At 42.6% G+C, this 26,906-nt stretch overlaps 1 protein-coding gene across 2 annotated transcripts in view; it reads left to right on the forward strand.

The window, feature by feature from the left end:
- Nucleotides 1-26,906, forward strand: part of TDO2 (tryptophan 2,3-dioxygenase) — a 128,548-nt gene that overhangs the window by 686 nt on the left and 100,956 nt on the right. The window contains exons 2-3 of one of the 2 annotated variants that reach the window (XM_078600825.1): nucleotides 23,581-23,693; nucleotides 26,646-26,742. In XM_078600825.1, the coding sequence (XP_078456951.1) occupies nucleotides 23,683-23,693; nucleotides 26,646-26,742 (108 nt within the window). In that variant the 5' untranslated portion in view covers nucleotides 23,581-23,682. The remainder of the gene's footprint in view (nucleotides 1-23,580; nucleotides 23,694-26,645; nucleotides 26,743-26,906) is intronic. The other variant, XM_078600824.1, reaches the window with a different exon arrangement.

The raw sequence follows: 26,906 nt of genomic DNA on the forward strand, positions 1-26,906 counted from the left end.
GTGATATTTTTATTCACTTTATTTTTTTTATCTGCGTGACTTTACCGAAAGAACCAAATAAAATAGATCACTTATTGAAAAGATGCGTAATAATTAAAATAATGTGATTGTTTATGCAAGACATTTGTAAATGCTAAAGACTTGGGTTGATCCTCATCTGGGATTTGAGGTGGCTAAATTGCAAAACCATTCCAGCGTGTTATATTTTGTGGTCATACGCACAACTTAATGCATATTATTTAATTTTACATATCATTTTATTTGAGAAAAGCCTAATTAATCTACAATTCACAGAATGAACCATTCAGTATATCTCCATTTCATCAACAGTGTATTCCGCAATGTGTATTCTGTAGTAACTTTACTACTGCTACTCCGACTACAACAATATTTATTAATAGATCTATACTGGGTGGAGCCTGGTGAGCTATACATTTCTTTTTCACAGATGTCCAGTAAATACTTGGATTAAACACACAGATGAACTCGAACTGGGTAGGAACATATTTATATTCGAATATCATTTTCTACGACATCTTGGTGACGATGCCAAGACAGATGCTCGCAAATCATTTGCAGGACGGTGCAAAAAGCCCCGAAATAATGATTGCGCTTAATGTCCCCTAGCAAGACCACGCTGAGTGTTGTAGGCTTGACGAGGCTCGCCTATGTAAGAAGCACCGGTGCCTAACTAATCATTAAATTACAAATGCAATCATTCTTTGGCCTCCTTGAGGAAGAGCTCGGGCATCCATTCCTCAAGAAAATTCCTCATCAACTCGGCAATAAGGCTCCTGGCCACACAGCTGTGTAGACAGAGCTGGTGTGGCGCATTGTAGGGCCCTAAAGCAGATTTTATTGGGGGTTATTTTGTTAGCTCCCCTCATTGAATGTATAACATCCCATTGAGGTGACAGAATATATATATAGACGAGATAAACCAGTGAAATGTGGACAAAATAGAAATGTATTGAAATGAGAAGAAGATGCAGATAAGATAGTAGTGAGAGAGATTAATTGGTTTAAAAAAAAGCTAATTATCCTGATATGTTTATTTCGATTTGAGATGATTTTTGATACACCTATTTTTTTTCATGAATCCGGGCCCATTGAGCAGATAGGAGCCCAAATCTTTTGTGGGGTTTGCTTGTGGCCAGTGCCGTGAATATCTCTATGCGCCTGCAAGACGCAAAGATGCAATTATTAGAGAGCAGTGTGCACTGAGCATTCACGTTTAATGCAGCGCACAGGACTAAATGTCAATATTTGACTAGCATTTTTGCAGACGTTCTTCGTATTCATTGACATGTTAATTTTTTCTCTAACCCCTCCAACGCTCTCTGCCTCCTCCCCCCTCTGTCTATTTAAGGCCTCGCCACAGAGTCAATCTCCCTCTCTGTGCCTGTGTTACTCTCTCTCTATGTATCTTGGTGATATCTGTCTGCTTATATCTCTGTCTATAGTTTTCTGGTTAGATTTTGTGTTGCTATTTCATTTATACCTGATGATGATTGCTTGTGTTGCAATCGAAACGTCGTATGTTATTATTTAATTTATTATTTTATCTTTATACGTGACTTTACCGAAAGAACCAAAGAGTACTGTATAAGGCTTCCGTACCCAAACCCCCTTTGTGTTTGTGTTGGAACCAAACCAATGACCTGCTACTGTGGGTCACGTAAGCCCCTCCCACTGCCGTGGCTGATTACTGGCTCACGGGCACCATCTATTTCGTCATGCATTCAGAGGGTAGAGCAACTTTTGCCATCTTGCTTCACCTCTGGCCGGAGTTTCTCCACTGCAGAGGCGTCCTGCGGTTCAATTTGTTTTAATCTTGCTTTATACTGCCCACTTTTACGACACCAGCCTTGATAGTGCTGCTGGGCTCCTGATTGCATAATTGTCAGCACTGATAAATAAGGAGTGTGTTGTCATTAACACTCAGGATTATGGTGATAGCAGGTTCAGCGGGAGAGCCTCTCACGATCGGAAACTTGCAAGTTCAATTCCCTTGTCGGGGGTTGATTCAGTCCATCATCCTTCTGGGGTCGATAAAATACCAACCATCTTGTGGGAAAGTCAACCGCGGTTTGTCCTGCGGATAGACTACCACAGCAACACGGAATTCCCATCACTGACTCAGCACTTTACACATGAGGGCAGCATTTCCTCAATGCGCATTTGAGCAGGACATCACTTTTTTGTTTTTACAACGATGATAGTGAATCGGTTTGGAAGGGTGGAGGAGTCATCTTTAGTTTTGCGATATTAGCGAGGTAGGTGTATTGTGTGGCATTGTGCAGTTCAGAGAGCTCGATTATAACCAAGTAACTTCGACAGAGCATCTGGATTTTAAGTATAGCTGCAATGTGCAGGATTTTAGGCTTTTAATTGGTGAATATTGTGAGAGATTTTAACGTTTATAAAAGTATTGGCCAGAAAGTATTGTAATTGTTTGCACAGAGGGGAGGTTCAGAATCAAAATCTATATTTAGACTGCAGGAGAAATCTGATGAGCTATGAAGCTCTTTTTCACAGACGTCCAATATCAGCTGATCAGCAAGTTACGGGTTGGAGTGAGTGAGACATGTGCAGGATTATGGATGGCTGGTTCCCAATACGGGCATCGGAATGGCACGCAGAGGTTGGTGACTAAGGGGAGGAAGACCTGAAGCCAGATGGTGGATAGAGTACCAGCAGCTATTGGAGGTAACGTGTCAACTGTGCAACCACTGTGAGATATCGCCAAAGGAAGCAACGATGAGATGTTGTCTCTTCAATGGCATTGGGAATGATGACCGTTGCAATCACTTTACACAAAATAATCTTTCATGAGGGTCCCGCATAAAATATCAGGTCAATTTCTTATTCAGCATATTTGCGTGCAGGAGTAAACCAGAATGCATGGGGGAATGATTTGCTCGTGGGGGAATAAAACTACATTTGAACAAATCGAAAAAAAACTCCTGTGCTTGATGTGGTGCCACCTACAGGCCCTGCCAGCGGGTTATTGGGTTCAGGATGACGGCTGCCCTATCCACAGACCTGCCCTATGCGATGCCAGGTTTAAAAAAAAAAATCAAGATTAGATTTTGAAGAGGAACATTCAAAACGGATATTATAATGTCGTGCTCTCAGATCCAGCATATCACTGTAGGACGAGAGTCGTGAACTTTTGTACCGGACATTTTTACAATACAGCTTGGAATTTAAAATGTCTACATTTGAATTATATCTCAAGACGTTCAACGAGCTCGATGTCGGGTGAGAGGGACGATAAGGGAGATATACGGGGCAGGCGTGATAGGGAATATGGTAAAGAACCATTAGTTAAAAAAATAATCGCAGGAGGAAGAGAAGCTCACTGGAACAGGGGAAGTCATCAGTGCAGAATGATCAGGGAGCACAACTTAGAGGACGAAAAAATTTAGAAGGTGCAATTATCAATAATAGCGGGTTCGTGTAGCGTTTGAGACCTCCGTGATGGGAATGGAAAGCACGGAGAACATCTGAGGGTTGAGGGCTGTGAGAATGGTAGGCAGCGGCATATTCGTGCATGATCCTTTAAGCCACTGATGACAACATTGTTTATGTTAGCATCTAAGTTCAACGTTCCTTGTGAAGTGTTTCAGTGCTTCCACGAGTGTGGTGTTCACAGTTCAGGACAACTTAGCGGAAGCACACCGCTTAAGTGTGTCTCAGAGGTGGCTGTGACGAGTAACTATATAGTCGCGAGGGGATGGGGCGAAGGGGCATGGTGAGTGTGGGGGCGGGGTGTGGGATGGGAGGTAGCGTTGTGTACCCCGAGCAACGATTGGAGTTCAAACTGAGACTTTGTAATGTAGATGGTGGAAGTAGATAAGCCGCCTTTTGTTATGCTGCCGGGTAAATTAGTAACGCATAGAGTTCAAACTGAAATGTGCAGGCTAAAAACAACGTGTGGTAATGTGGGGTAACAGACTGGGAGTATGGATACGTTTATAAAATTTAATCTGAACTAGCTGTCTAGCAGTAAACTACACGGCAGCTAAAGTTTAACTTGGTTAATTACATCATTCCAGTAATTTCTCCATGAAGCCATCTAGATATACAAGCATAGACATAACTTCAACCGAGATGATGGATTCAAATTGAGAGATGACAACAGCTTTTGGAGGCTTTCTTCAGCAGTGGATGATGATAATAACAAAAAAAATAGCAAACACCGAACACTAAATACAATAATTAACTGCGCACAACAAATGGAACAAAACAGAAAACTAAATTAGGATACAAAAACATCGTTTACAACATAATGACACTTGATTTATAAAACGTTGACGCTGGTAAACAATAACAGGATGTGGGGAAACTTTCATCCAACAGTGGATAGACATCTTCTTGGTTCTTTCAGTAAAGTCACGTAGAAGGGAAGTAATAAAATAATCAAAATAAAACATAATAAAATTATTCTCACGACGTTTCGGCCACAATGCAAGCTGCCGTCCTCAGGTGAAAACCAGGTCTGTCGAGGCGACAGCGTCTGAATGAAACAGCACCATGCTTGGAGCATACATTTAAGCTGGGTTGGAAGGGGGGGAAAGGGCGCCTTGACAAAAGAATTTGCATATCAAGAGGAATTCAGCATATTTATGGGAAATGCAGGTATGTGATTAGTACTACTTATGCCCGTGCATTATGCAGGATTAGCAGCATCAAAGGGAGGGGGTATGGGAAATGGAGGTATGTGATTAGTACTACTTACGCCCGTGCATTATGCAGGATTAGCAGCATGAAAGGGAGGGGATAGGGGTAGCATTAATAAAGGGAAGGAGTGTTAATAGTATGTAGCTGCAGTAACTAAAACCACCACGTAAACAACTAAAGTATAAACTACATAGTATCATCAGTATACTAAATATACTCTACAATAAGCTGAGTTACTAACAGTAAGTAATACATTACAATTCTACGTCGTAAAAAATATAATATGCTTCCATCTAAACTTTATTCTCTTACATAACACGAGTCTACACCGTACTATATACTGCCATAGACAAACCCAACATTAAATTACATACTGTATTGCTATAAACCACCTATACCTTATACATTGCAATATTACACTATGTATTATTCTACCTACCCTAATGTATATCACACTGCTGTATATTCACTATACAATTACGATACTATATATTACGTTGTACATTGTATTAAGCATATGAATTTTATACTATTTGCTATTATACACTGTACCATTGACCGTTGTGTGAAAGATACTAAGAGGAAGCAACGAAATATGTCAATGGGAGAGTAGTGAAGGAAACTTGCAGCGGAGCAAAGAATCCATTCCCTGCGGAGAATACAATGCCAGTGAGTGGAACGCGGACTGAAAGTCACCGTAAACGTGACCACAATCAGTTAAGATCCGAAATGGTTTATTACGTCCTTCCAATGATTGCTAAGCCAGAATCCATCTTCTCGGTTGACATTGTCTCTGTGTTTGTATATGTGGATAACCTCATGAACGAATCTCTCATGGTAGCCAGATGGCTTGCAGAGAAACCTCTGTCTTGGAGAAGTCAATATCATGTGAGCCCACTGAATTGTAACAGTGATCTGCCACGGCTGAGGTGTTTGTCCTACCGTGTTTCAAGTCTGCTTTATGTTCACGGATGCGGTCAGAGACATGTCGTTTGGTTTCTCCGTTGTAACTGCTACCACAGAGGCAACTTAGTTTGTAGACGCCAGGGTACTGTATGTCTGGAACCACATCTTTTACAGACGGGACCAGATCACCAATTTTATGTACTGTGTTGAATCGGACCTGGATCTTGTGTTTTATCAGGATTTTGGAGATCTTTTAAGTGACCCCAGCAATGTAGGGTAAGGCGATGGTCTTGAAAGGCTCCTCAACAGGATCCTTCATGATGGTTGGAGTGATGGCTTTGCGGATTGTGTAGTCGGAGTAACCAATAGCCTGAAGAGCTTGGCGTACGTGTTTGAGTTCACTGGCAATGTGTTCCTGGTCGGATATGCATTGGGCTCTATGGTATAGAGCAGGGGTCCTCAAACTACGGCCCGCGGGCCACATGCGGCCCACCGAGGGCATTTATCCGGCCCATGGTCATTAATTGGGCTGCGCTTGTGAGCACTAATTGGGCTGCGCTGGTGAGCACTAATTGGACTGCGCTGGTGAGCACTCATTGGGCTGCGATCTGTGAAAAAAACTGCAGGTGTAATTCACTTTTTAATGGCACCCGCACCAGTGTGAGCCTGGGGTAAAAGCAGAGTTCCCCCAATCAGACTGCATTGATGGGCAGTGCAGTCTGTATGTCTCTGTGTGGGCAAAGTTATTGCTGGTATATTGTTTTTGTAGCGCTGTATATATATTGGTATTTTACTAATAGCAATTTTGACTCCCTAGGAAACAATGATGTCAAGAAAGAGAAAAATTTACTCAGTGTAGGATATTCAAAAAACAGTGGACTTATGATTACTTTTTCATGCAGTACAAGGAAAGAGTTGTGTGTCTGATATGCCAGAATATAGTGTCTGTGTTCAAAGAATACAATTTACGTCGACACTATGAAACTCAACATAAAGATAAATATGATTGTTTGGTCGGAGAAGTGAGAAAAGATAAAATATTAAAACTGAAAAATACATTAACAACTCAGCAAAATACTTTTGTGAAGCAGAAGCAGCTAAATATTTCATCACTGCGAGCAAGTTTTCAAGTTGCCAAGCTAATAGTGTGCACTGGCAGACCATTCGTTGAGAGAGAATTTGTTAAAGAATGCCTTCTTTCTGTTGCCAAAGAGATGTGTCCAGAGAAGGCCGATTTATTTAGTACAGTGAGTCTTTCAGGACCTACAATTACACGGAGGATTGAAGAAATGGGAGACAATTTCCATCAGCATTTGCAAAACTCCACAAAAAAACTTTCCTATTTTTCCTTGGCACTCGACGAAAGCAATGATGTTCGTGATTCTGCACAACTTCTAATTTTTATTCGTGGGACGAATGACTATTTCAAAGTCACAGAAGAGCTTGCTGCACTGCAAAGCATCAAAGGAACAACTACAGGAGAGGATATCTATGAAAAGGTTTGCCAAACTGTGAATGGTTTGGAGCTGAACTGGGCTAAACTAGCCAGTGTGACAACTGATGGTGCTCCTAGCATGGTGGGGTCTAAGAAAGGAGTAATTGCTCGCATTAACCAAGAGATGGACAAACATAACCATTCTCATCCAATAGCCATACACTGCCTCATCCACCAACAAGCGCTGTGTAGTAAATCACTGAAGTGGGACTCTGTTAACTTCATTAGAGCTCATGCACTAAACCACAGACAATTTCAGGAATTTCTGTCTGAGCTAAATGTTGACTATGAAGATGTTTTGTACCACACAGAAGTCCGTTGGCTGAGTCGAGGGAGAGTTTTGAAACGTTTCTATGACTTACTTCCACAGATTACAGCTTTTCTGTTTTCAAAAAACAAAGAAGTACCAGAGCTCAATGATGCAGAATGGAAATGGCACCTTGCCTTTCTGACAAATGTAACAGAGCTACTCAACAGTTTCAATGTGCAACTTCAAGGAAAGGGGAAGCTCATCTGTGATATGCAATCACATGTCAAAGCATTTGAAGTAAAATTAGGCCTCCTCGTCAAACAAGTGAAGGAGGAAAACTTCTGCCATCTCCCCACAACTCAAAATCTGTTAGCGGAAAAACCATTGGTTGCATTCCCAAACAAAACATGTGTGGATTCACTGGAAAAATTGCAAAAGGAGTTCCAATTTAGATTTAAAGAGCTTCATCTCCATGAACAGGACATACAGCTTTTCCGTAACCCATTTTCTATTGACATTGAAAATGTGGATACAATTTACCAAATGGAACTGGCTGAACTGCAGAATTGTGACTCTCTGAAAGACGCATTCAAGTCAAGCAGCCTTCATAATTTCTATGCATTTCTCCCCTCTGAGACATATCCTCATCTCAGGAACCATGCACTCAAAATGGCAACCATATTTGGCAGCGCTTATGTCTGTGAACACACTTTTTCCAGAATGAAACATTTGAAATCTCCAACCAGATCTAGACTAACGGATGCACACTTGCATCACTTGTTACGACTAGCAGTGACAAATATGGAACCGGACATTGACCATCTCATTAGCCAAAAGCAGGCCCATAGTTCCCATTGAAATACTGGCAAGTTTGTTGATTTAACTTTACTTGTTCTTCATTTTAAATATAGTATTTGTTCCCGTTTTGTTTCTTCACTTCAAAATAAGATATATGCAGTGTGCATAGGAATTTGTTCATAGTTTTTTTTTAACTATAGTCCGGCCCTCCAACGGTCTGAGGGACAGTGAACTGGCCCCCTGTTTAAAAAGTTTGAGGACCCCTGGTATAGAGTCTTGATGAGGGAATTTTTCTGGGATGGATGGTGGTTGGAATCCGGTTTTAGGTAAGCATCCGTATGGGTGGCTTTCCTGTAGACAGAGTGGCTCATTGAACCATCAGGTCTCCTTATAATTAGGACATCCAAAAAGGGTAGCTTGCCATCTTTTTCGACTTCCATGGTGAATCTGATGGCTGGGTGTATGGAATTGATGTGGTCGAGAAATTGGTCTAGAGTAGGCCGGCCATGTGGCCAGATGACAAAAGTGTCATCTATGTACTTCTTCCATAAGGTCGGGCGTAGAGTGGCAGTCTGGATGGCGTCAGTCTCAAATTTCTCCATGAAAACGTTGGCTACAACCGGATATAGGGGGGAGCCCATTGGGGTGCCCTCAGTTTGCTTGTAGAAAGTTCCATTCCAGGTGAAGTATGTATGGGTTAAGCAGTGTCTCACCAGGGGGGGGTACCCCAGTAGTCAGTCCTTGATGAACCAAGTCTTCAATGATTGCGATGGTGTCAGGTACAGGAACTTTGGTGAATAAGGAAACCACATCAAAGCTGACAAGCAGGTCGTCTGGGGACAGGGAAATCCCCTTGATTGTCGATACCAGGTCAGTAGAGTTTAGTACCGCAGAGGTGGTTTTTCCAGTGAAAGGCCGTAGAATTTCAGACAAAAAACGAGCCAGTTTGTAGGTGGGGGCGTTGATAGTAGAGACAATGGGACGAAGAGGTGTATCTTCTTTATGTATATTGGGAAAGCCGTATAATCATGGTGGCCTGGCTGCAGAAGGTTTCAACGAGAACTGTTTGGTCTGATCAATTAATGCGGTTGAATCAGAAATGATTTTGTTGGTTTTAGTGACGAGGCTGTTGGTGGGGTCTCTTTTTATTTTTGTATAGCTGCCATCGTTGAGTAGTTCTTGAATTTTGTTGTTGTATTCTATGTTGTCCATGATGACAGTGGCATTGCCTTTGTCGGCTGAGAGGATGACAATGTGATCCCTCTTTTTTAATTGAGCTAATTCAAAACGCTCATCTTTGCTGATGTTGCTAGCTGGCATCTTAGCGTTTTTGAGGGTTGCAGAGATTTCAGATCTTGCTACGTCTGCAGCGATGTGACTCAGGCCCTTGAGAGCTACATCTACTCGGGCAATTATATCATTAACTGGTATGTGTCTAGGTGTGACTGCAAAGTTTAGTCCTTTAGCTAAAACGGATTTCAGACCTTCAGAAATAGAACTGTTACTGCGATTAATTACGACTTTGTTAACGTCTAGCTTTTCAATGTGTGGGTCCGGTCTCTTGTTTGAGAGGCGGTTGAATTTGGAAATCAAGTTGTCCTTACATTTGGTCGACATAGCGGCAACTGAAGAGGCAGTCATTTTGTCTACATGTTCCAATCCGATGTGAACATTGTTGCACTCAAAGATAAGTGTGATTTATAGAGTGTCTTGTCTAACTGATATAGATCGGTGCGCGTAAGTCTGAATTTCTCTGAGATAAGAGCTAAGCTAGTTCTAGACAGAATTCGTTTAGCATTAGAAGAAGTTACAGCAGCAGATGTTAGTGTAAATGCGTTTGGTATTACCTTAGAGTCGCGGCATCTCTTCAGAAAGGTGAGAGACTCGATTAGCTGAGCCTTCTTATTACGGAGCTTGTTGAAGGATCTCAAAGTTATGTGGAATCCCTCCCCGTAGAGGCGGTTAAATTTCGATTAAAAGCTTTCGTGACTGCAGGGATAGACAATGTCAGCTGCTGCTGATAATGAATCATGGTCTGATTATGAAGGTCCTACATTATGTAAGAGTCGATGACAGATTGGTTCCTCGGCCTGGTCCAATGATAGAATACGACGTTTCGATTGCAACACAAGCAATCATCATCAGGTATAATGAAATAGCGACATAAAATCTAACCAGAAAACTATAGACAGACATATTAGCAGACAGATATCACCAAGATACATAGAGAGAGCAACACAGGTAACAGAGAGAGGTGGTCGTCTCTGTGGGGTGGCCTTAAATAGACAGAGGAGGGCGGACGCAGAGAGAGGGAGGGGGGTTAGAGAAAAAATTAGCATATCAATGAGTGGACAACAAAACGTGGTGCTGCAAGTGCGATGACACGGCAAGCAAGCCTGAAAATCAGGAGAAGGACACACTAAAATTAAATAACCTAGTAAAATATCGAAATGTAATGTAATACAACACAGAGGGTCGGTCAACACACAATTAACGCATAGCCTGGTTGATTACGTATTTCAAAGATTGCTAAGTTAGAATTTAAGTGTGAACATTCCAAAGAGAGGACACAGGCAGAGAGAGAGCAAGTAGTCAGAGAGAGAGAGAAAACAGAAGATAAGTTTAAAACTTCCCCGTAGAAGTGATTCAATCTTAATTTTTAGAACTTTCGTGACTGCAGGAATTATTATTTGTTTCTTTCGGTTAAGTCACGTCTAAAGATAAAATAATAAATTAAATTAAATAATAGAATACGACGTTTCGATTGCAACACAAGCAATCATCATCAGGTATAATGAAATAGCGACATAAAATCTAACCAGAAAACTATAGACAGACATATTAGCAGACAGATATCACCAAGATACATAGAGAGAGCAACACAGGTAACAGAGAGAGGTGGTCGTCTCTCCCTCTCTCTGCGTCCGCCCTCCTCTGTCTATTTAAGGCCACACCACAGAGACGTCGTATTCTATTATTTAATTTAATTTATTATTTTATCTTTAGACGTGACTTAACCGAAAGAAACAAATAATAATTCCTGCAGTCACGAAAGTTCTAAAAATTAAGACTGGTCCAATGAGTTTTGTCCTTGACCTTGTCCTGTTATAATTGCAAACAGAACATTTGAATAAATATTTTCGAGTATTTTTCTCCAAGTTAATTATCAATTGTGCTCTTGGCATGATGTCATGAGACAGAGAGTGCATTCCGAACTCTCTAGGTTGCTTGGTTTCCTCTTACGTACAAGCATATTGGAAATAATTTCCCTTTTGTCTAAAAGTAGGAGCCTCCTGAGAATTGTTATTGAGACTCAATAGGCAATGAAATGTAACAACAGTATATTGCATATCAGCAGAGTTCTCCCATGGGTAGACCTGTCCCAATGATATTATTGACATACTAAAAATTACATCAGTTTAAACATATTGCAAATTTTTTATTACATAAAAAAATCGGATTATACATTTCAACAGAATATCCAACTTTTTGATTGAAAAATGTCAGTGTTTTGTGCACTGTTTGGTTTAACATTGCATATGACACGGTGGTTATTGATAGTCATGCGCTATGGCACGCGGGATAAAATCAGTTGTGCTTGACTTGTAACGACGGCGGAATTATTATTGTTGACATTTGAACTTGCGGCAAAGTCAAAGCGGAAAATGCTGGTGTTGATCACGTGATCTGCTGCGTTTGCGAAAGGTCGATGCTCAGCGCAATTTTTTCTCATGCTGCTCTTTCCTCTCCAAATCTCCATAAATGTGGGTTTCTCTGAGAGTTCAAGTTATTTGATACAGCTTTGGGCAAAGCGAGCATGTGATGTTGTAACACCGACAGGGTACGCATGCTGCATTTGTAACCAGCCCCGTGGTAATTGTATCGTTATTTTTTCCCCCTCTCAAATGCTGTCATATTTTTTTTGTATTGTACAACAGCGTGTTGCGCTGGCCCGAACATCAACATCTCGACCAAAGTCTGTGAAAGTTCAGGGTGTGCAATCACGGCACTGCCCACATTGTACGCAACCTCGCTCAGCTGGTGTTTTGTTTGTACTCAGCTGTCAATCATAAACCTGCCCACGCCTATAATGCCTGGGGGAATAGTGGACGACAGGATGGGTGTCTTGGTTAAACTCCTAACATCTCGTCACTGTTGTTACGGTGACGAGATGTTAACTACCTCGCATGGTATGCAGGAGGTCGAAGGGTTCGATCCTGACCCTGGCGCCTGGATATTTAGAGTTTGCATGTTCTCCCCGTGGGGTTTCCCTCTACATTTAGAAACATGTGCTTAGAGTATTTGGTTGCTATAAATCTCCACGCGATAAGCCACTTTGTTGAGCTTCATTTGTTGCCAGGTCGCATCTGAAAAAGAGCTACATAGCTCAGTGGTCCTTACCTGGTAACATAAAAAAATTGTTTCAGGTTATAATTGTCACAATTTCCTTCGCAGTTTTCACATCCTCCAAATATCGCTCCTGCCAGTCCCCCTCCCTTCAAATCCAACTATACTCCAACCCCACGCACTTTCCCCTCTGGCAATCAAGGTGTTCTATCGATGTCAACTTTTTCTCAGTGGGAGATCTTTCTCCTCTAGAACTCTCGTCACCTTTCCCGCAGCCATACCATCACAAATCTGCACTGGCCAGCGTAGTGAAGTATAGTAAAATAACCCCCGTGACCCACACCGATTGAAGAGGCCCTCGGCCAGCAGTGGAATGAACAAAGTCACTGCATGTATATGTAAAATATGGTGGATGATTATTACATTTGTTTTACAAATTCAGCATCAGGAATCCTCTTAATGGTGAATTCGTGACAATGTCAGTCTATAAAAAGAAATGGAGGTGTGCTCTAACTTTGCTACAGTCTGACAATTTAGAACATCTGATGCGACCAGATTAAAGCAAATCGAGATGGAGTGTCTCTTTTCAATGGAAGCTGGTCATTCCGCTTGTTAAAAAAAGTACACACACACGCATCTGATTGTACGCTTTGTTTAGTACGTGTTCAGAATTTTGGCTTCTCTCGCTTGCAGGTGTAGTGACATCGCGAGATGTCAACGTGCAGTACCAGTCTTAGAGTGGCATGACATATGGTGTAACGACATCGCGGATATCACAATGGTGTGGGTGTAGTACCGGCCCTAGAGGGGCCCGGTGAGCGCTGATTGATAGCGCTTGATGGCACCACGCTTGGCGTGCAGTGCGGGCCCTACAGGATAGGGTGTGGGAGTGCCATCCGTAGGAATGAGGTTACTAAAGGCCATGGCACTCTGGTGAACATGGGAGGACACGTGACTAGTTAAGTCTACAAAGGGGCCCCAGAGAGGGCTAGGGGTGGTCACGTGATTGGGACCCGGATCCTTCCCGAGGATTCTGGAAGGTGGTCGTGGCCAAGGGCGGAGCCAGCCGCGCCGCAGAGAATATAAGCCGGGTCCCGAGAGGGACCAGGGTTGTTGTTCATCCTGGAATAAACCCTGCATCTACGTTCTCCGTTCAACGAATCTCCAACACGTGGACCCAGACCCAAGCTGTTGGTCCCGGTCCATAGTAGCAGTTACGTTGTAACTAGTGTAGTTAGCCTGGTGGTCACCACCACAGGTTGTTATTCTGTTAAGGGGAAGTTACCCCGTGTGTCGGAGTTGAATAAATGTGTTGCCTCCAAGTCTATGTCTGCGACTCAGTTGAACCCATTACACAGGTGATGAAACACGTTTTAAAATCATATTCTCATTGTATATATTTCGCTTAACGTAACACGATGAATCGTGAACGATTTATTTTCGTACCCTGATGGCGCTCATAAAGGACCTTTCACAGCACAAAGGGGCTAGTGAAATTGTGGTTTGTCCAAGTCCATCTATAGGATAACTAACAGTGGTTATCATTTTTTCTAGATTTGAAGTTTTCGTGACTGCAAGGATCTATACTCTTTGTTTTTTTCGGTAAAGTCACGTAGGTGAAAACTAAATAAAATCAAAATAATACAACTACATTAAATCACAAGTTAGTTGTTTTATTTTAATTTTATTTTGTTTTCACCTACGTGACTTTACCGAAAATAAAACAAAGAGTATAATGGTTATCATGTTGGATATGCTGACCCCCGCCATAGGAATATGGAATTAGTAGCACTGTCTTAGGCTTCTAAACAGGAGATGAGCACTGGCTCAATTCTAAATTGAGCAATAACATCACTTTCAATTGACGGCAATTGACTTAATGATAATAAATATTGATAATACCCATTGATGATTAGAATACCCAATGATAAGAACTACCTATTGATGATAAATATCCACGTGTCTGAAAAAAATCACAACTTACATTTTCATAATATTGACACTTTCAGTTTGTGATGTTTCATTTATTCATTTTAGTAGCATACCTTGAAAGAGTATGTTGCTGTATTAGTGTAAGGCAATCGATGCCTATTGGTGTGATTGCATATGTTGTGTTTACTTTACTCCGGGCTGTTGACTTTGCATTGAAATTCTGCTCAGCATTGGCCACCTTGCACACTGCTTGCTCTCCCATTGTCATTCACAAGCAATGACTACATCCTATGCCTTCTGTGTGCTGAGCGTGCGTATCATCCAGCAGTCAAACAGACACGAGCTGCCGATTTACTATGCTGAGAACGAAAAAACGTGTTGATGGTGAAAAGAAAATAATATATTTAACCCTTTCTGGCAATAAAACGAATGTTAAGATGTTCAAACACCACATATATACCTTTTGCAATGCATCAAGTCTGCATTACACACATACTTGTGGCAAAACATGCAAACACACATGCTCTGATAATATAATATATGTATTGTCGACCTGAGCTATAAGTGTTTCTGATGCTTGCATTGTTTTTGCATTGTTCGCTTTTTGGCGTTATTTTCTGGTTTGACACTGGTGAGACTAGTTCATGAAGAAGGCTATCTCTGGTGTAGGCCAATCAGTTTCAAAGACAATGCATATATTATCAGAGTCTGTTTGACGCAATGATTATAATAAGAATATTAAGACTTTGAGCAAGCTTATGTTGAGTGAACTGAAGTTTAAGAACTCTAAGACATTTTTTATTCACATTTGAAGTAAATAAAATCACAAAGCAAGTTGATAAAAACGTGAAAAATATAGAAAGTTAAGGGAGACTTACATCGTGGGAAGTTAACTACCTTGCCTGGTATTTAGGAGGTCGTGGGTTCGATAATATACCCTGACGCCCGTATATTTGGAGATTGCATGTTCGCCCCACGGTGGCGTGGATATTTTATCATGTCCTCCGGTTTCCTCCTCCACATTTAGAAACATGCGTTTATAGAGTCTCTGACCGGGTATAAATCTCCACATGATAAGCCACTTCGTTGAGCTATCATTTTTAGTCAGCAGGTCGCTTCTGAAAAAGAACGATATAGCTCAGTGGGCCGTACCTGGTAAAATTAAATAGTAACAGTTAGTAAGTAACGTATCGTATCATCAAAAATGAAATCACGGCAAGTGCATGCAAAATCAAAGTGCAATAAATTCATAAAATGCTGTTTTTATAACATCAGTTCCTGAATGTACTCCCCTTTTCAGGTAATCTTTCACACGTATCGCTCTCTCTGTGTAATCCCAACGAATATAATTGTGTGCTCTGAAACAAGTAAAATCAATATCGTATTCTAAGAAACGTTTTGTTTCTGATGAAGTTGCCATGAAGTTACACGATGTTATTCATTTTTTTCCCGAGGTGCACTTGCTGTATTGTGTTTATGATAGCGCCTATGGCTGCCTAATGCTTTCATGAATGGCATTGCTTTTTAGACCATTGGCCAAAATCAATAATGACGTGTTTACACAGGAGGCTTAAAAAGCAAAGGCATTCAGGCCAAGCTGAGAAATTTAGAGAGCCTGCTTCAGATTGCACACATATTTTACGATTATATTTGTTCACTTTTGACAGCCTCACTGAGCCTCGTGACTCCTTTTCAAGATGAAACTTACAAATACATTGTAGTCGGCTGCAGTGATCGCTACGCATCTATCCATTGATTAATTTACCTTCAAATGTATTTATTTTAAAAGGTTCCATATTCAGTTAAATTTGTTTACGCGGGTAGCACACAATGGCCTACTCTCGTGAATGGCAATACGGGATCTTTCACCTCCACTGATAATCAGTATGTGTGCGTAGTTAAAATGCACTGCGGTATTAATCAAGGCGGTTTACTGGAATCGAACCGTGAACCTCTGCTACGAGGGGCGAACGCGCTACCGCTGGGCCATAGCACCGCCCGGATGGATAGCGCAAAACACATTGCAAACCCCTAGTGGTACAAAAATTTGGCAACTCTGGTTACTCTTGCACTGTTTAGCTGGCATCTCTCTCAAGCTGTCATACTGCCTCCAGCACGTGCAGAATGCAGCTGCCATCATTCTTACTCGAACACCAGTTGTTGAGCACATTGCCCCAGTAATTGAGTCTCTCCATTGGTTTACGATAAGATTTCGAGTGGAGTTCAATATCCTTCTTATGACCTACAAGGCCATCAACAATGCATCTTCCACCCGTGACCTCTTCCACCCGTATGCCCCAACGCGAGTTCTTCACTCGTCTGCATGTGGGCTACTCTTGTGTGTGCGGAGGTCGCACTTCCGTTCAATGAGTGACCCCGGGGGGCTTTTCTTGTGTGGTCCCCAAGCTGTGGAATTTACTTCCATCAAATGTTCGATCTGCTCTGAGTCCCTCGGTTTATTTAAATCCCGTCTTAAGAATGATTTTTCTTAAAGGCCTTTTATCCGGATTAATTTGGTTGTGTTTTGGGAGTGGGGGGGGTGTATCTGTGGTTAAATCATGAGCCTGCGTGCTTTCTTAGGTTTTAGAATTGCGTGAGTTATTTACTTACTTGCTTTTAGCTCTATGCAGCGCCTTGCGACTTCTAGTGAAGCACGCTTTATAAGTGTAAATTATTATTACTTGACAAACGCGCAGGACTGTTTTATCTTGAGAACAACAAAACACATTCCTGCGGAGGGAGCTGGTAGGAATGTTGGGTTGCTCGGTCAATGGTCAGGGTCAACAGCGGCGTGGTGTATTCCGCAAATATGCCCGACTGTGAGGGCGGGCACAAGCCGGCGTGAGTAGGTTAAACGTTGAGTTTTATAAGGGCACCACGGGGTGACCAGCCCCTCCCCATCCAGCCCCACCCCTCCCACCCTCCATCCAGCCCCTCCCCACCCTCCCCATCCAGCCACTCCCCACCCAGCCCCTCCCCACCCAGCCCCTCCCCACCTAGCCCCACCCTCCCCACCTAGCCCCACCCTCCCCACCCAGCCCCTCCCCACCTTCCCCTCCCCACCCAGCCCCTCCCCACCCTCCCCTCTCCACCCAGCCCCACCCCTCCATTTTTTTGATGCACGACGGACGGACACAATAATCCCCTGTGGGCTGGTGGAACCAGGAGGTTCATACCAGTATAAGAGGCGTTCTGGCGGTTACCAGTGGACAGTCCATGAAGGCACCTTTCACAAACTGCACTCGAACTTGATTTGAAGCTTTCGTGACTGCAGGAATTACTCTTTGGTTCTTTTGGTAAAGTCACGTAGAAATAAAATAAATAACATAATAGAGTACGACGTTCCGATTGCAATACAAGCAACCGTCATCAGGTAGAACTAAATTTGAGAGATAGACAAAGCACAGACACGGAGACACACAGACAGACACACACACTAGCAGAGAGAGACAACACAGAGACACACAGAGAGAGACACACAACATAGACACACAGAGACCAAATGCCTGTGTCGAGGCCTTAAATAGAGAGGGGGGGGTCAGATAGAGAGGTGGGTCTGCTGGGGCAGAGATGTGCTTTCACAAAAGTTCTTCTCAGCGACATACGAAGATATTTAGCAACAATGGATTTGATAAATGGATTAACATTAATAAAGAATATATTAACCACTTCAGATTTTCTGATGACATTGCCTCTTGTGCACATAATGTCGTGCATCTGATATTCTCCATGAAGTTTGTGTCGTATGTCAATGATACTATGTTGTATGAGATGAAATATTAAAAGTAATAGCGTGGTTTGTTTTTGTGTGCAGTCATTTATGACTGGACAAAAAGACCAGCTGAAAACTCGGTTAATCGTCTGCGATTTGCACCCAGGACCTTAATGGCAAAGCATTAGCCTTCTTGAGCCACCTGGCCATACCAAGTAGAGGTTGTTATCGAGGCTTAGATTACTCTGTGCACGCACACACACACTCTTGTGCACAATACACGGGATTCGGTGAGCTCAAAGGAGGTGGATGAAGAGGATCCCTCGCCGTGATTGCCAAAGTGGTTGCATTGTCTGACTGACTTTTCGTGGAAAGCAACAAACGCAGCACAATCAATCGCGAGTGGTGTGCAAAAAAAGTAATGTATCTCTTGTTATGGCTTTTGGTCTCGAATCCTATGTTTTATTTACAGTACAGTACGAGCATTTACATGTGTAGTGACATAGCGCTGACTGTCGTACAGCAGCTGCAACTGCAGGTGGGCACTTAGAGCACACGCTGTTGAGCATATCCGCGGGTGTGCCGGCAGGGCGGAGGAACTGGGGCAAAGGTCATGACAGACCTCACCTGGAAGCCCCTGGACCCCTCTGGTGGGTTCGAGAAGGGAGGCCTGGCTAGGGTGGAGACAAGCCGTGCCGAGGGGAATATTAGCAGTGGTGAGCGAGAGCTCATGGCTGCCGGTTCTGGGATTGGACTCGTCTCGTCGTCGATGTCGTCATCGCCCTCGTCGCCGCTGCCTTCGCCCGATCATTGTGCGGCCAGACAGTAGTTGGCTGTCCTGGTCGATAACGTCGGTGCAACGCTGACAGGGGTCGTATGGCAGCGTGGTCATGAGAGAGACGGGGCCGGAGTTGGTGGCATGAAACGAAAATAAAATGGGAGGACAGTGCCTCCTGCGACTACCTCGTCTCCGACTGAGTGTGTGTGCGACGCATGCCACACACACACACAAGCCTTGAGCAGAAGGAATAAGATACCTACGACACTACACATGTCTTTTTGTTGTTGTTAAGCTCTGGGTGGATTCTTTTGGCTGTGAGGCTGTGCACCAATTATGGTGGGAAAATCTAAAAATATCCCAAATTAATTAAGTAAAAAATTTCAGATACGGGCACACGATGACCTGCATTAGCAAATATTCTTTGGTTCTTTCGGTAAAGTCACGTAGATAGAAAACAACAAAATTAAAAATAATTAAACAAAAACTCAAGACGTTTCGATCACAACACAAGCGGTCGTCATCAGGCGGAGAGAAAAGGGGGGGCAAGCCTCTAAGCTGTGAGTGGGCAGGGCACAAGAGCCGTGGAGCCAGCCCTGAGTGTCGAGCTGCGCAGTCCAAGTGTGTCAGCAGCATGGGCGGGGCAGCTAATGCTAATTCAGGAGAAGACAAAGGTAGAGAGAGGGGGGCAGAGCTAGGGGGAGAGAGAGGGGGTAGAGATGGGGGGCATTGTACCTCGCTCCACACATCCACACCGCTGACGGTGGAGGTTGACAAGAAATTACATATCAAGTCTTGACCGAAAGTGGTTGATGACATCTTTCCAATGATTGCTGAGTTTATAACTGTCTTCTCAGTTGAAATTGTGTCTGTCTATATATGTGGATGGCTTCATGAACAAATCTTTGTTGATAGCCAGTAGGCTTGCAAAGTACCGTCGTTTTAGAGAAATCAATTTTGTGTAAGCCAGCCTAATTAAAATAATGATCAGCTACAGCAGAAGTATTGGTCCTACCGTGTTTCAAATCTGCCTTATGTTCACGAACACGGTCCGAGACATGTCGCTAAGTTTCCCCAATGTAACTGCTGCTGCAGATACAGCTTAGTTTGTAGACACCGGGATATTGCATGTCAGGAATCTTGTCCTTCACAGATGGGATCAGATCACTAATTTTATGTACTGTGTTAAATCGGACCTGAATCTTGTGTTTGTTCATGATTTTGGAAATATTTTTGGTTACCCTTGCTATGTGTAATAAAGGACTCTTAGGCGATGTTGGTCTCCGTCTGTCCTTTATTGGGTTCTTGTCTCGCACCCCGCAATGTCCCTGGTCGGACCCGCACCTCTTCCATCGCGTGCCCTCCGCACGCCGTCTGAGTCCTCCGCTCTCTCTGCAGCCACACCGCTGCCCATGTCCCCCGCACACTCTGCAGCCACCCTGCTGCTCCGTGTGCTCCCGCACACTCTGCAGCCACCCTGCTGCCCCGTGTGCTCCTGCACACTCTGCAGCCACTCCGCTGCTCCACGTACACCGCTGGCCGACGGTGCCGTGAATCCGACCACGTGGCAATTCGTGCCAACCCTCCGCCAACACCCCGCGTGGCTCCTTCTATCTTTACTTTCTCTCGACTGCCGATCCCCTTCCGGTTCTCACCCTATATCCTCCTCCTCACGTGACCCTGACTCCTCCTCCTCACGTGACCCTGACTCCGCCCCCACTCACCCCGACGACCAGGCTCCACCTCCCTTAATACCCCGGCCCGTGCGAGTGGCGCGGAGTCCGCGCCCACCCTGTCCTTGCTCGCATTACATATGTATGGCAATGTGATGGTTTTGATTGGATCTTCAGATAGTTCCTTCCTCACGGTTGTGGTGATGGCATTGCGGATTGTGTAGTCAGAATATCCATTCACCTTAAGAGCTTGGTGTATGTGTTTGCGTTTACTGGTTAGGTGTTCATGGACGGAAATACATTGAGCTCTATGGTGTTGCGTTTTGATGAGGGAATTCTTCTGAGATGGATGGTAGTGGGAATCAGGTTTTAGGTGTCAGTATGGGTTATTTTCCTGTAGACAGAATCGCTCATTGAGTCGTCTGGTCTTTTTTTTATTAAGATATCCAAGAAAGGTAGCATGCCATAATTTTCTACCACCATGGTGAATTTTATGGCTGGGTGTATGGAATTGATGTAGTTGAGGAATTGATTCTGAGCCAGTCGACCATGTGGCCAGATGAAAAATGTGTCAGCCATGTACCTCTTCCACAAGGATGGGTGTAGAGCGGATGCCTGGATGGCGTCTGATTTAAAATTTTTCCATGAAAATGTTGGCTACAACCAGAGATAAGGGAGAACCCATTGGAGTGCCTTCAGTATGTTTGTTGAATGTTCCATTCCAGGTGAAGTATGTATTGGTGAGGCAGTGTCTCACCAGGGCCGGTACATCAGCATTCAATCCTTATTGAACCAAATCTTCAATGATTGCAATGGTATCGGGCACAGGAACTTTGGTGAAAAAAGAAACTACATCTAAACTAACGAGCAAACCACCTGGGGACAGTGTCCAAAATGTCCATTAATTGGACATTCACAACTGTTAAATAATTGAATTAGCACGAGGCTTGGGCGGTCGAGGAAGATTACAGCAGTGCAAGGGGAAAGGTAGCAGCATCGTGACAATTATTTATCGTTTACCTCACAAGTTTCCTACTTAGTCAATGCGTCTTTGGATTTCAATTGTAGTCCCTCTTACGACAGCTACTGTGTTGGAAACTATTCATTTCCATGGCAGGAGTCAGTTTTATTGCAAACTGCTGTTGACTTAGTTCCATAAAGCATTGTTCGTTTTTAGTGACTCCAGGGGGGTAATGGATTCAATACATCCACGATTGGGAATAGCACTCATGTTCCTCTGACTGTGAGTCAAATGCTTTGTGCTGGTCCCATTTGATCAGATGAACATCAATGACAGGAAGGGTGGTCAATAACAAATGGCACGGTTGGCTACGTTATGGTGCGAAAGAAGTTCACCATCCATATCATTATATTATTTAGTTAATTGTATTTGTTGTACAGCAAACATTTCAGCTTACACTTCCCACATAATTGTATCTCTACACACAATGACGTTTAAGAAAGCACACCTACATAATGGAAACTCGCCATTATAAAACTAATGAATCACATTGTCATTCAGACGACGTATACACTGAGATAGATTCAACTTGGTGAAGCTTGAAAATAGTTAAGAAAAGTTCTATTATCTGTTCGCCTTTTGGCGAACACTGATAAGACTAGGCCCTAAAGAAGGCTGTCTCTGTTGTATACCAATCAGTTTCAAAGACATGGTGTATATTATCAGAGCATGTTTTTGTTTGCATGTTCACCACAAGTACGTGTGGTTATTTCAGACGTGATTCCTTGAAAAAAAGTTTATATTTGGTGTTTAAACATTTTATTGCCTGTTTTATTGCCAGAAAGGGTAAAATCAATCCTTATTTTTTCCTATGATCTGCTTTGTCCTTTGTAAGATGTCAAACTTAAAGTTCAAGTGCATTTATTAGGTATAGCCCTGTGAGCCATTCGGCTCTTGAATCGGGTGCAACTGCAACAAACAAAAAACAAAAACATGAACAAGAAAACATCTTAAAGTGAATATGTGACTAAGTGCAAACAGAAAATCCAAGAAAATACAGCAAAATATTGCAGAAAAAAACACCTGCCATTGGACGGGGAGGGGGGGACTAAAGACGAATGCATCAGTTTTTCCATTATCACCGTCCCTTGCCCAGCTCAATCATTATCCAGCTATTGGTGACATGAAATTGGAGTGTATTTTACAACCAAAGACTTGTCTATCACAAGGTTGGATCAACGCCAAGTGTACACTTGCCAATACACCTCGACTTGGATACATCACTTTGACACAGCACTCTGATATCACCCCGGAGTCTTGCGTAACTTCCAATTGTAACTTGAAGCCAGTGCACATGCACTCCAAGGATCGCATGGCCTTTTGCTTAGCTAAAGGGTCCCGCAGCCAATTGTGCATTCTTGTTTCAATGCACACCATGCATTACATTATTTATAATCAGACAACAATCATGACCTTTCAGAGACCAATTTTCCAGGTGCCTAGAAACACACGTATACATGGCAATACCCTGCTCGCTTGGGGTAGAGTGGTGACACAGTCGTTATTGCACTGTACTCATAACCCAACAGTTTGAGTTCGATTTGGCTAACATTACTGGTGAATTGTACCTGAACCTTCACCAACTCATACTGACCAATGTCGGGAAGTATGGTCAGAGAGCCCCCACAAACAACATGCCTTAAGGAGCCCTTCATCCAAAAGTGGATTGAACAAGGGCTGCACATTTTTTTTCACCTTGGCTGTTGCAATGGAAGTGTTTAAAGTAGTTAATGCTCAAGGACTTTATCCAAATTACAATCCCTATATTTTGCCGAGACCTGGCTATTCACAGTTATGTCAGTGTCAATGTGTATCAATGCTTAAGTGAGCACTGGAGCTGTGCTTATCTCTACTGGCAGCGGATTATATTCTACATTTACATAATTAACCCTTTCTCATTCTGAGATGTCTGCAAGTTGCAGAGTGGGTGTTCCGTTCACCGCTGAATTTCGGAATGATGCATTGTACCGTTGTTTTTAAAGACATTGTACTCATCGCTGAGAACTATGGTGATAGCTGGGGCCAAACTGCAACACGCCCTCCCACATGGCTTCGTGGGAGTCTCGGAATCGTAAGAAAAACGGATGACGTACAAGTACGTAATAATTAACATTTACCTCTAACCACGTATGTCAACGGAATGGGAAAGGGTTAAGGTGTAACCATATTCTTTGGGTTTTTCGCTAAAGTGACTTCATCACCTGATGACAACCGCTTGTGTTGCGATCGAAACGTCGTAGTTTGCATTTTTATTTTCTTTGAACCTGTCGACGTCACTTTACCGAAAGACCCAAACAATATGAATTCCTGCAGTCACGAAAGCTTCAAGTCAAGATTTCAGGTGTAAACAGTTTATCTCTACCACAACCAGTCTTACCGCCCAAAGAGTGGTAACAATTGATCAATCCCCAAGATGTTATGGACTGAGTTGCCTTTACATAAATATATTTTTTAGTTGATGCCTGTTTATCCATCCACGGTGCCAATTGGATGAATGTTAACAGAGGGAAGTATCGTTTTTGTAGTATATTTGTGAAATTGGCACATGATCATTATCCTCGTGGACAAATGTCGTCTGTGATACAGTATTGCGTTGGCAGTGATGCACAAGCACAACAAATAACTAAGAACATTCGTTCATCACGCTGCCCTTATGATAGGAATGACACATACATAACAGGCACCATTTCGGTTCATTGCCCTTCTTCATAGCACAAAACACAACTTGTCTGCATTGGCTTTTCCTGTTATCTGATTGGATGACTCTGTAATTATTATTATTCACGTTTATCGGTTTCTTCTTCATTGTATTGGCATTTCGAGCAGTGGCGGCTCCTGCAAAATCTCTCAGGGGGGGCAAATGTCTGGATGATTGATAAGGATAAGGTCCACCCATGCAATGGATAAATTAACAGCTTAAACATGTAAAGGCAACTTCACTTCTTTAATATTAATGAAAAATAAAGTGACTCTTACAATACATCTTGTTTGTTTCTATACTCACTATTAAAACAAACCACTCAAGTTTCTTTTATTAAAGATTCCACTAGGTGGCGACAAATTATATTGTTGGATGAAACGTGCTTACGTATGATGACGTAAGCACGTATGATGACGTAAGCACGTTAGGGCGAGCCCTCCCGGAAGCCATAGAGAATGCATTGCAGCGCCCCCGTTCGAAAAAAAACATCCTTGAATGTAAGTCTATGGGACCACTCGGGGCGATTCTCAGCTGGAGGGAAATCGCCCAAAAAGAGGCGGTACTCCACAGAACGTAGCATGACGCTGATTGGACTATATCCAGAGGCACAGTGACGGCTAGCGTGACTCTGTGGTTGAATGACATTGGTGGTGCGTCGCCCAATCGCCCTAATGAAGAAACTGCCCCTGATTTCGAGTGTGGTTGACATTTATATTATTATTATCAGCTTTCGATTTCACTTACATTTTATCTATACTTGTAGTTTTTTTTTACGTACAGCGCTTTGAGATATTTAAATATGAAATGTGATTAATAAAATATAGATTATTATTATACTTGAGGCGATTCTATTATAATTATGTACGTGCTATGAAGGGGCACTTTTACCATAAATGTCACCGATTTTAGATATATTATATGGCAGTGTTATTGAGAAATGTGTTACTGTATTGAATGCTGTTTGGGGTCATTCATGTTTACTTTGCAGCAGTTGGTACAATTTGGTAGGCATGCATAAATGAATGGATGGCCAGTTAATAGTTGAGGCATTGTAGTTAGCACTGAGCACAAGGATAATGGCTATCTCTGCTTAACCTCAAGCTCATCTATTCAAGAGGTGTCACCTGATTGAACCAGGCGAAAAGCCACTCACAATCGTCAGCTACCTTGCAAAAGAGAACTGTGCAATAAATGATGACACAAATATTTCATTCGTGAGTACATATATACAGTATATATTTCAAATTTAGTTCATGTGAATGTAAAAATTCTGCACAGGATTTAGTTTGATACATAGTTTATATGATTCTTAGTCATGTCTGTAATTTTTATATGTCTCAAAATGTTAATGTTAGTATCACCAGCACTTGTGCACATGAATAGATAAAATGTATTCAGTTTAAAAGCTTAAAAGTTTCTCAAAATTGTTGATATATTTAAATTGTCACTGCAAGAGAAGTCCTTTACAGGGACATGGCACAAGCTGTGTGGACCGAATCATCTTGCGGACCAAACATTTCCCTTTAAAAGGCGAAAAAACCCCCCCATAATCGATAGCTATTTCTAATAATTATATCACAACTGGAAAAAACTGCACTGCAATGGTTCTGGAGTTTATGGCAACCCAACAGTGTGGTCCCTCAGATGGGGCCGCGCTGTGGTCAATTCTTCTCTCGAGCACCTGCCTTTGCACAACTGTCGGCAACTTGAGGAGTTGAGGTCAACTTTCAGGTGCAAAGTTCAACAGCAGGCAACTGCAGTGGTTGGCAGGTGCGAAAGTTGCCCACGGTCGGGTGCAGTGAACGCTCGAGGAAAGAAAGATTTGGCATGCACCCGAACCCGGAATATCGTACTCAGATCTCGAAAGCTCTTTGCGTTATACGCCCGCATACTTGCGTGCACCTGTCCATATCTTCATCCCCTTGTACATCTGAGATAAAGTGTCATGAAAAGTGACAATTATAAATGGTATTTTGGTATGTAAAAGATGCATTGTGTTGAAAGCTTCAGCATGACATCCCAACATATTTGATTTTTAGTCGTATCGTGGAAGAGTTGCTAGACAACAGACTACTTTAAATGCAATGGAAAAGCAATTGTTTTGATATGTTCATATATTATTTAAAAGAGCTTCTGGTATTCATATTCTTTAGGGAGGGATCTGAATTGGCATGTTTCGTCATTTTATTTTCAAACAGTGTTTTGAATGTGGGAGAGAATTAGAAATCCTGGAGAAAAACTACACATTGAAAAACTGGAAATGTTGTGTCAAACAAAGTGATGGACTCCGTGGTGGTTTTAACACTGATGTGTGTCTTTCTGCCCCCTCTCGTTTCTCTGCATCAGTCCCGTGGACTTGGACGATGGTTTGGAGAATGATGCTGCTCAAGAGGGGATTAACAAAGCTGCCTTAGGGGGTCTTGTGTACGGAGACTACCTCCAGGTAAGGATATATCCATTACAAAGGTTGTAGAAGGCCTGAATAAGAAGCCTACTATAAATAATTAACAAAAAACCTCTCCCAATGCCTCAAATAAACATTGGTAAATTTTTATATTGGGGAATGACACGTCTTTTCCATATTTATAACGGTTGGCTACGTAGGGT

Source organism: Lampetra planeri, chromosome 15 (genome assembly GCF_965212315.1).
Source record: "Lampetra planeri chromosome 15, kcLamPlan1.2.h2, whole genome shotgun sequence".
Taxonomy (NCBI): domain Eukaryota; kingdom Metazoa; phylum Chordata; class Hyperoartia; order Petromyzontiformes; family Petromyzontidae; genus Lampetra; species Lampetra planeri.